Source organism: Cinclus cinclus, chromosome 10 (assembly GCF_963662255.1).
Source record: "Cinclus cinclus chromosome 10, bCinCin1.1, whole genome shotgun sequence".
NCBI lineage: Eukaryota > Metazoa > Chordata > Aves > Passeriformes > Cinclidae > Cinclus > Cinclus cinclus.
Window position 1 is genome coordinate 1336858 of NC_085055.1, and position 11398 is coordinate 1348255.

The 11398-nt window shown below is 44.3% G+C and overlaps 1 protein-coding gene across 1 annotated transcript in view; it reads left to right on the forward strand.

Moving 5' to 3' along the window:
* The window catches only part of LEKR1 (leucine, glutamate and lysine rich 1), a 32122-nt gene extending 21552 nt beyond the window's left edge, over positions 1-10570 (forward strand). The window contains exons 6-12 of the mRNA XM_062499384.1: positions 1475-1556; positions 3032-3109; positions 3340-3543; positions 4620-4713; positions 7417-7569; positions 8523-8822; positions 10241-10570. Of these exons, the coding sequence (XP_062355368.1) occupies positions 1475-1556; positions 3032-3109; positions 3340-3543; positions 4620-4713; positions 7417-7569; positions 8523-8822; positions 10241-10570 (1241 nt within the window). The remainder of the gene's footprint in view (positions 1-1474; positions 1557-3031; positions 3110-3339; positions 3544-4619; positions 4714-7416; positions 7570-8522; positions 8823-10240) is intronic.
* Positions 10571-11398: the final 828 nt, after the last annotated feature.

Here is an 11398-nt window from a genome sequence, read left to right on the forward strand (position 1 = left end):
ACAGCCTGGAGCTCTGCTCACCTCAGTGCAGCTTCCAGCCGTGGCAGTGCCAGCACAGCACCTGAGGCTTGGTGCCACAGGAGCATTACACAAAAATGGGGTTCATTGGTTTGGGCACCCACGAGGTGGTGCAGAAGGTGCTTCTGCAGTTCACTTCCATGATTTTTCCAAGGGTTTAGTCAAGTCCAAGAGATTTCAAACTCTTTATAAATGCTGATAGTTTGGGAATGGATCTGACAGGTCCTGTGTGTTTTATCCAATATATTCTCTCCCTGATTTTTTTTTTGTTGTTGTTGTAGTCTAATGAAAAATTTTCCTTTTCCCTTTACTGAAAAAAAGGGGACTCTTCCAATTGTAGGATTTACCAAGATAAGATGTGGCTGGCAGGAAATCCCACACTGGGATCATCCATCATCATTGCTGGAAATGACTGAAAGAGATGTGGGAAAAGTTACAGAAATTCAGGGAATTGGAGCGAAATGATAAATTTAAGAACAAGAGTGAGAGATCTGGCTTCTGGGAAGATACATCAAAGGATTTTGAAGGACTGTCTTGGGAACTGTTCCCTTCAGAGACAAGGTCACCTCACTTGGTTTGCTGTTGCTTTCTGAGGAATAATCTTGGTTTTTCTTTCACTTCCAGATCTCTCGCAGTGATTTGTTGTTGGATTTTTTTTTTCCCATGTAGTTTGTGGTGCTGTCCTTTTGCTTTCAAATCATTCTTAGGCTTTCTGGAAAGGCAGCTCTTGTTCATGAGCATATCTAGAGATGCCCAAGTTGCTGTGGCTGCCCCATCCCTGAAGTATTCCAGGCCAGGCTGGATGGGGCTTGGAGCAACCTGGGACAGTGGAAGGGAAGAGGGACTGGAGGAGCTTTAAGGTCCCTCCCAACCCAAGCCATTCCATGATTCTGTGTTATGTTCATGGAGATGAAAATCAGATTAAGCCATGTGCTGGTGCTTCAGTTTAAAGGACATCACATCTATAAGTTTATGGCTGTTCTTAGGATTTAAAAGCATACAAAAGGATGATGTTAAAGCACACAAAACCAGAGATAATTTAACTACAAAAATCTAGGGATTGTCCTGGGAAAAAGGCTGATTGGAGGTGAGATGATGTGTTCTGAAAAAGAACATTTAGAGGATAAGACAAGTACACAACATCATTAAGTTACTGCCAGGGTTTCAGATGAAGTAAATTCCAGGTGAGTTTTGGGGCCACCTCCCTGCATGTTTGCTCTCAGCTCCATGTAGAACCCATCTGATTTAAAGCATTTCAGGTTCCACTGCAGTTGAATTTGATGTTTTCTGATGGGATAAAAAAAGCCCAAACAGGCAAACAAACCCCAGCTTTTTGCTGAAAAGACTGCTCTGCCTGAGGTGGGAATGAGGAGCTGCAGGTCTGACCTGGAAACAAACCACTAAAGTGAATTAGTTTAACATTAACAGAGACACAACCTCGTGTTTTTGCTTCCAGATTTAACAAATCAGGTGGAGACAGCTGGCCTGCAGCTGCAGAAGGTGACAGCAGAGCTGGACCACTACAAGAAGCTGTTACTGTAAGATTCCCATTCCTTGGTTGTTCCCCATTGTACATAAAGAACACAAACAACCTTTTTATTTCCAGCAAGTGCTGCTTGTCACAGTGATCTAAGAAGGTTTTGACCAACAGAGGAACTATTTTATCTTCATATGATTATTTCTAAGCACCTCCCTGAGCCAGCCTGGCTGTGGGAGCAGGGCTTCTTTCTCCAGCAGGGATTAATGGAACTGCAGAGGAAGGACAATGATCCAGTACCTCCCTTAACACACGGGTGTAGGATGCATTTTGGGAAATCCAGATAACTTCAGGACTAAAAATGTGTGTGGGAAGGAATATATAGTGATGGAACAAGGGGGAATGGCTTCCCACTGCCAGAGGGCAGGGTGAGGTGGGATACTGGGAAGGAATTATTCCCTGGGGGGATGGCACAGGTTTTCCAGGGAATTTGTGGCTGCCCCTGGATCCCTGGCAGTGTCCAAGGCCAGGCTGGATGGGGCTTGGAAGCACCTGGTCTATGGAAAGTGTGGGTGGAACAAGATGGGCTTTGGGGTCCCTTCCAACCCAAACCATTCCAGGATTTTCTCCCATTTCCAGAGCACTCCCCAGCCTCTCAGAACACTCCACAGCACCACCCAAACATCACAAATTCCACAGTGCTAATTTCAAATTCCAAATTTCAGAGTGCTGAAAAACCTCCGTGGGCACTGGAGCAGCCTGGGGACATCAGCTCCAGAATTCAGAGGTGCTGGAAAAGCACAAACTCTGTTAAAAGTGAGGCTCAGGAGTCAGGAGCTGGCAGTGCCAGGCTCGTGACCTTCCATCATCACTCTTTGTCCACGTTTCCCTGAAATCTGAGCAAAGGATTTGTGCTGCTCTGCTCTGCACTTTCTGCTTTCAGTTCTCTGTTCAGGGGGTCTGAGTAACCGAGTTGCAAATATTTGGGATGCTTAGCAACCAAATGTGATAATGTAAGGATTGAGTGGGAAACAAAGATGTCATGAACACAGTTAAATAAACACTGAGGGCATTCCAAGTGTAAATTAACATTTCAGTGTAATATGGGCACAATTTAATATGACAACATATTCTATATCTGTTTAAATGTAAATATGAACCTTAACCATGGTTATTAATTGGTGCAATGGTGACATAATGACACAAAACCTGCAAAGTTTCCAGCCCTTTCACCTACAAAATTGGGATTTGTTCCATTTTATTAATTTATTGCTCAAAACTGTCATCAGTGTTGCAAGATCTCACTTCTTGTTTGCAATATTTGTGATCCAGGTCAGGCTGAGATGGCACTGGAAGTGTAACTTCCAATTATTGACAACCTTTGCTGGAGCTGACAGATCTTTCTATTTGTGGCCTTTCACTTGAAATGGAAAATGCAAAGTGGAAAATACACCCAGGAGTGATGTCCAGGCTGCTGCAGGAGTAAGGGCTCATTTATTTGGAAAAAACCTCTTTTTTTTTCCAAATTTTTTTTAGGGTGAAGTCAACAGAGCTTGATGTCTGTCAAAATGAACTGAAAAAGATCAAATATGAAAACGGAATTGCTGAGTCCAGGTAAATGCTGAAATGATATTTCATATTTTTGAACAATGACAGCAAAGATTTTATTATTTTAGTGCAATCTTTATGCAATACATTTAAAAAAAAATTCTGTCAAGTCAATAGATTTAACTTCATAAAGAACACATGGAGTTTTGACCAGTATTTTATTTTCCGGGCATTATTATTTCTGCCTATAAATAAGGATACAGTAACTACAATGCTGCTATTTATTTCATCTGTAGGCTTATGAAAGAGCTGAAGGAAAAGGAAGAATCCCTTCTCATTTGCCAACAAATCTGCAAACATTTACAGGAGGAAATGGCTGAGAAAGAAAGGAAAGAAGAAGATCTGAAAAGAAGAACTGGGAGATCAGAGAGTGAGCTGGAAACCCTTAAAGCTCTCCTGAGCCAAACAGAGCAGGAGGTGCTGATGCTGAAACAGGAAAGGTAAAGGGAGCTGAGCTGGACTCAGGTGCTCCTGAGACTTCTGGGGATTTTGGGGGTCATTGGATTGTTTTTTTAAATTCTTACAGGACAGATAAAACTGGGATGCAGAGAAAAAAGGAAAAAGTTCTATTAAAAAATAGGAGTAGAGAAGTTCTGCTTGGGCTGCAGAGCTTCAGTTTGAGTTTAATCAGAGCCCCAAAGCCCCATTTTTGCAGCTGTTCAGCTGCTCTATGTGCAGGGAATATTCCAACCCCTGAAATGCAGAGCAGTTGGTGCCTCCTGGCACTTCTGAATGCTCAAAAGGAGCCTGTGGCTGTCAGGAATAAAACTGGAGATGGAGATTCTCCTGCAGGTAATTAAAAAATATGGATTCAGGTTGGTGAATCCAAAGCAAAGGCACTCAAACTCCATCCCATTCCAGGGAAAACAGCCAAAAAAAAAAAAAAAGGAAAGGAAGAAAGAAAAAAAGCCCAGTTTTTATTTTCCACATCTCCAAAGCAGTCCCAGGGACAAGGACAGCTTTGTTCACAGCTGAGACCCTTCAGAGCCAGGCTGAACTGGTGGAAAGTTGCTCTCACACCTCCCCAAGTACCAGATCCTGTCCAAGACCCTGGCTGAGGGAATACTGAGGCATTTTTTGTGGTGGACAAGTTGTTAACAACACCAATGGCAGGAATTCATCCTCTCCAGGAGTCTTGCCCCACATATCAAAGAGTACCTCGAACAACAGAAAGCACTCAGTGGTTTTCATTCCAAACCCATTACAATTTTTAAATTAATGATCTTCATTTTCCAAGTTCATGAAATACAATTCCAAGTTCATTAAATAATCTGGTTGGAACATTTGAAGTTTCTCTGTGTTCTTTGAAATTTGTCTTTGAGAAATACCAAAGAAGTACTAATTTGAAGTGGAAGATCAAGCCCTGTATTTTCTTTAAAACATGACATTCAGGAGGAGACTGAGGGCGTGGTGGAGATTCCAAGTGGTGATTCCTGGGGAAAGGAGGAGCAGGACTTCACTGCAAGGAAAGGCAACTGCAAGAGGCCAGGTTTATGTGGGATTTGTGTGTTTTTAGGGAGCTGCTGCTGGTGTCCCAGCAGAGCAGGACGGAGCAGCTGCAGGAGGCACTGAGGCAGAAGGTTCGGAGCGAGGACTCCTGGAGGGACAAGGTGACTTTGGGGGCTCTGCTTTGGGGGGTTCCACTTTCAGAGGACACAGGAAAGCAGGGAATGGTCCCTCCAGTGCCACGTGCCATCACACACAGGTTTGGAACCAACTCAGCCAAAAAATTGTCAGGAACGCACAAATCTCGTTTGCCTTGGACCTCTGGGCCTGCTGGGGCTTCAAACCCTTAAATTCCCAGGGAAGGGTTTGTTTTGGGGAGCCTCCTATTTCCAAAAGCACATTTAGTGTTTGCTGAAGTGCACGGAATCCCAGGACCCCAGGCTGGTTTGGGTCGGAGGGACCTTAAATCCCACCCATGCCACCTCTACCATGGGCACAGGGACACCTCCCACTGTCCCAGGCTGCTCCAAACCCTGCCCAGCCTGGCCTTGGGCGCTGCCAGGGATCCAGGGGCACCCACATCTTGTCCAGCTTTGTCCAAGGAGTTCTCCTGCCAGCCTCTTCCTGTGGGATTTGGGAAGCTGATTCCCATAAATAAGTGTCACCATGTCAACCGTGTTTTCATCTGCAGCTTTTTCCCCTGAGCACCAAAAAAACCCTGAACTGAGTAAGAAATAAAAATACATTCATATATTCAAAAGAATAAGAAATGAAAAATATATTTATGTATTGAAAAGAAGAAAAATAGGTATTAAAAAGAATAAGAAATTAAAATAAATGTGTATATCCGTGAAGGAAAATTTAAAAGCGGAGTTGAACAATAACTGTGACTTATCTAAGTCTCCCATAATTGGTGACTGAAATTACTGCATTTTTTGTTTCCGTGTCTGGAAGCTTTATTTAGTCCCAGGAAAACCTGAGGACTGGTTGCAATTAGGATCAGTTACATTTCATTGGAAACCCCTTCACTTCCCTGTCACAGGATATAATTTGTAAAGGGGATCACGCTGGCTCCACAATCACAGAGTCTTTCCAACCTGACATGAGAACAAAATAAAGATTGGTGGGAGGGAGAGGGAGCAGTTTCAGCTTTGGTGTCACAGCCATTAAAATGCAGCCACAGCAAGGCCCCAAAACTCTGCTCAGCAGCCAAAAAAAAATCAACAAAGTGACAACGTTGCTTTTGGTTTGTGCCACTGCACCACGGGGTCAAGTTTTCTGTTTAAAATACATATAAACCTGAAATTATTTTAGTGGAACAACAACAAAAAAATCACTTTTAGGAAGTAATTTAAGACATAAGTCCATTGGAACACAAAATATTGAGGGAATCCTAGGATTATTGAGGTTGGTCATGGAGTCCAACCTTTGAGTGCCCAAACACCAGAGCCCCAAGTGCCACATCCAGGTGTGCTCCAACCCTTCCCTGAACCACCCCTGCCATGGAGGAATTCCTCCTGAAAAGATGGATGCACACATTTATCTTCTGGATTTCTAAAATATTAATTAATGAGGGGTGTGGAAGTGGGTTTAAATCAATTAGTGGCCATTATGCTCTCTTGGAAAATCAACCTCCACTTTATTTCTTGTTCTGGTTCTCAGCTTTATTAATTTCAAATATTAAATGTGAAATGTTTTGTATGAATGAGCTCAGGTTTTTATATTGCCTTTATTTGTTCAGTCTTTAGAGTCAAGGAGCCTCCAACAAGTGATCAGGATCTGTAATAATAGGTAGAGTTAACAAACCTGGAGATTTATGTTCAGAATCCCAACTCCCATCTAAGAATATAGAAATAATAATAATAATAATAATAATAATAATAATAATAATAATAATAATAATAATAATAATAATAGGAAGAAGAATACGAAGAAGAAAATGAATAATAATAATGTCTACTTTGAGCATCTCACAAATACAGCAATTTTTAAGCTATAGCTTAGTGGGGGATTTGCACCTCTTCCACACCCAGAATTTGGTATATTTTGGTTTAAAAAATAATGAAAATATTTCCAGTTTCTCTTTTCCCCCTAAAGACGTCAGGAAGATTTATTATACTTCTGCTCATAATAATGTGTGGAATTAGATAATTGTAATTAAGCTCATTGTGGGCTTTTGTGCTTTTAATCATTTGAAGTAATGAGGTTTGTGCTGTGCATTTAATATGCCTGTTGTGCTTTCACCCTGCTGCAATTAAATCCATCAGAATCACACAGGGAAATAGGGAATAGGAGCATCCTGGGTTAGAAAAAGTATTCTCCTAAATGCAGCCTTTGTGGTTTCCTCCAGAATCCAGAATTTTCTAGTGGGGAAACCATGGCTGAATCTTCAAATTTGAATTTATAATGTGAATTATTGGAGTGCTGTAAGAACTGAGAAATTTCAACCAATATTCCAACCTGGAGAAGAGTCTGGGATGAGCTTCTTGTGACATTCCAGGGCCTGAAGGGGCTCCAGGAGAGCTGGAGAGGAACTGGGGACAAGGAATGGAGGGACAGGACACAGGGAATGGAGAGAGGGCAGGGATGGATGGGATGCTGGGAATTGGGAATTCCTGGCTGGGCTGGAATTCCCAGAGCAGCTGTGGCTGCCCCTGGATCCCTGGCAGTGCCCAAGGCCAGGCTGGAGGAGCCTGGGACAGTGGGAGGTGTCCCTGCCCATGGCAGGGTGGGATGGATGGAATTTGAAGTCCATCCCATCATCCTATCCCATGGATCCCATTCTATGGATCCCATCCCATGCCATTATCCCATCCCATGATCCCATCCCATGGATCCCATCCCCACTGACCCCCTCTTGTCCCCAGCTGGAAATGGACCTGGCCAAAGGGGAGGCTCGGCACAAAGAAGCAATCCTGAAAGTCAGGGAAGAGGCCAGAGTGGAGCTGGACCTGGAGAGACAAAAACAGCAGGAGCTGATCACCAAATATCAGAGAGAGCACGAGGAGCTCCAGCAGAAGGTGCAGTGCTCCAGAGGAAACTTGGGCCAGAAGGTCACAGAGAGCTGTAAAAAATGGGGATGTGGAGGAATAAAACCTCTCTGTGTGTCATCCTCTCTCTGGATAATGCAGTACTTTTCTCTAGTCTTAGAATATTTAATTTTTTTTCATGGAACAGGCTGAAAATAACCATTCCACTTCAAGTTAATTGGTGTGGAAGATCTTTCTCCTCTCATATTTTCACACTAGAATTTCATCTGTGTCCCCAGAGTTGTTAATTATGTTTAATGTGACATCATCATTTTTGAAAAGCTTAGGACAGTTTCAGGCTATGGTGAGGTGCCCCAGTCCCACCCAGGTTTTTTTCCCTTCCTGAGGGAACCCAGCAGTTCCAGGGCGAGTGACCAGTAAAGTCCTGCTGGGCTGGACTGGAGCTGGTACCACAGGGGAGCTCCAGATCCCCCTCAGGTTTTTTAATAGAAATTGAGAAATTGTACCTGTAACCTGAGTTTTCAAAAGGTTTGATACAATTCCTGAGAATATCTGAGAAATCTGGAAAAATAATAAAAAAAGTGATGTGGTTATATTGTTATTTAAAATCTCGGACATTGTGTGGTGATTTAGAGTTGAAAATAAGTTTGGCTTTGTTCACTTGACAAATATTTAACCATGAATTTTAAACCCTGAGGAAACATTGACTTGCAGTAAATTTAGCTTGAAGTTAAATTTTCCCTGTTTTACCTCAATGTCTCTATTTGATCTTGAGCACACTAATTAATCTCTGTGTTCTCAGTGAGTGGTGATTAATTTACAGCTCTCGGGTGTTCTCTGAGGGAATTATGTAAATTCAGAGGGTTTTTTTTTTTTCTCTCTCTCTCTCTGAGGACCTTCAAGTTTGAATTTGTTGGTTTTCTATTAATTCTCCATATTTAGAGGTACTGAGTGGAGATTAATTGCTCTCTGATCTCCCCCAGATCCCAGGTTTAATATCCAGTGCCACCAAGAGCTTGAGGATGGAGACAGAAATTCTGGAGAAGAAGCTCCAAGATGCCCAAATAAAACTGGCAGAGAAGGATGGAGACAAGGAAAAAGAAATCCAGAGCCTTAAAAGGCTCATCAGTGAACTTGAATTCCAGCTGACCATGGAGAAGAGCAACAATGAATCATTCTTGGACAAACTGAGGAAAGAAATTAAGCACAAGTCAGATGAACTGGAAAAACTAACCCAGGAGAAGACACAGCTGATTCACAGTTTGAGTCAAGTTCAAGAGGAGGTAGGAACAGGACCCAGGAAATGCCTGGTTATTTTTGCTTGCAGACATGTGATTTCTAAAATCATTCAAAGGTCTGGGTTTCTAACCAGAAAATCCATTGAAACACAAAGATTTCACAAACAAATCCATTATAATTTCCTAAATATGGTAGATCACAAATGATGTGAAGTTTTAATTCAGCAAATGCTTAAATTGGCATTTTGTAGGAAAATATATGTTTTTCAGGTCCTGCAAGGCCTTTCTTAATCTGTAGCCTCATGTCCCACTGCCCAAACATGAGTAAACAATGAATAATTCCCAGTTTTTAGAGTAGAAGACACGGATATTTCTCATTCCTTGAACTGGTGTCCCAGCTCCCACCAGTACAGACACATTCCCTTACCCAGGAATGCATAAAATTAATTAAATGCAAAGAGAAATTCAACTGATGGCTGTGCTGACCACAAACATTTGCTGAATGCTTGGAATATAATGTGAAGGGAGAAGAGAGCTGCTCCACATGGGAAATGTGGAGTCAGGGACTGCAGATAAGATTAGGCTGGAATGTCCAAAGCAGTTCAGTGGCAGGAAAAAGAATTGGTCAACAGCAAAAATAGAGCTTTTCCAAGTGAATTAGTGCTGGGGTTGGTACTGATATGTTCCTTGGAAATGTGAGTGGGATTCCAGTGAGGCTGTGCCCAATCTGTGCCCAAGGATGGGACGTGGGACAGAGGGGCCTTGGCAGTGCTGGGACAACAGGGGGACACATGAGTGAGTCCATGATTCCATGTGTTCATACCTGCTTCCACACCTGCTTCCATGTCTAATTCCATACCTGCTTCCACACCTGGTTCCATATCTGATTCCATATCTAATTCTATTTGTTCATACCTGGTTCCATACCTGATTCCACGCCTGGTTCCATACCTGGTTCCATTCCTGGTTCCACTCGTGATTCCATTTGTTCATACCTGGTTCCATTCCTGGTTCCACTCGTGATTCCATTTGTTCATACCTGGTTCCATTCCTGGTTCCACTCGTGATTCCATTTGTTCATACCTGGTTCCATTCCTGGTTCCACTCGTGATTCCATTTGTTCATACCTGGTTCCATTCCTGGTTCCACTCGTGAGTCCATTCCTGGTTCCACACCTGCTTCCATGACTCCAAGCAGGTTGTGCTCTCCCACTGCCGAGGCTTACAGGGAAAAGCAGCATTCACCCCTTGCTGTCTGCACCTCTCTCCGTGGTTGCCTTTCCTTCCCAAAAGCAGCATTCCCAGTTCTCCCAGCTGGGCAGGAGAGCAGGAAAACCTTCTGAGCACTTCCCTGGCATTTCCCACTGGCTCCCCAGGGAACAGAAGGACAATGCAGGGCAGGTCCCTGTCCCAGGAGTGTCCAGGTGCGATGGCTGGTGCTATTCCCGGTGTTTCTCTTTGCAGAATTCCCTGCTGCAGGACACGGTGCGCCGGGAGTGCGAGGAGCGCTTCGAGCTGACGGCAGCGCTGGGCCGGGCTCGGGATCAGGTGCTGGAGCTGCGGAGGCTCAGCGGGACCCTCCCGGCCTCGCCTCGCTCGCTGCCCGCCGGGGATCTCCGCCTCTCCGGACACCTGGGAGCGGCCAGGGCCGCCCGGGGCCCCGGCTCGGGCCGGCACGGAGGCGGCAGCACCGGATCCCTGGATGCCATCCCTGCCAAGGGAAGGGCGGCCCCGCCGGGCGAGCCCCGCGGCCGCGTCCCCCCCGGGCTGAGGCTCCGGCCGAGCCAGCTCTGACAGCTCCGCCTGGAAAAGCATTCCAGCCTCCAAAGGAACCCGAACTCATCCGTTCCTACAATATAAAATCCGGTGACATTTTTTTTTTTTTGATGCAATAACTTTTATCTGTCCGTTAATTTATTCATGGTGTAATTAAATGCTGGGTGCGTTTCAAGATGAGAAAAGTAAAATGTCTCTCCGAGAGGAGCACAAAGAGCAGCAAATCTTCAGCGAGTGGGATTGAAATCAGAGAATCCGTGGATCCCAGAAGGTTTGGGTTGGAAGGCACCTTAAAGTTCATCCTGTACCAATGCCGTGGCCCTGGGCAGGGAATAATGGATGGATGGATCCAGGGTTTGGATCCAGGGGCTTGGAGCAGCCTGAGACAGGGCAGGTGGAATTGGATGAGCTTTGAGGTCCCTTCCAGCCCACAGCAGTCTGTGATTTCATGATTCCATCATTTCAAATCTGGGCTCTTGTCCCCCTGTTTGCATCCTGGAGCAGCAGCTGGAGTAAAGGGGGAGTGTGGCCAGGGAGGAACAGCACGTAAAATAACAGGATCATGGTTCTGGCATGAGGGAGTGGCCAGGTCCTGGATCCAAACCAAGTCCAGAACAAATATTTCCCTTTTCCCCTTCCCTCCCTCCCAGAACCCAGAGCTCCTGCTGCTAAGCAATAAACAAAATATGAAAATGTCAGGGACCCTTTTTTACTGGCTTTGAAAACAATTTAGTGAATCTCACCATGTCAAGGAAAGTTTACCAAGTGTTTTCCATGGTGGGATGAAAGGCAGCAGCACCTCATTACAGCCCTGAAATTTTTAGGAAATCAAACTTCCTGCAGGAA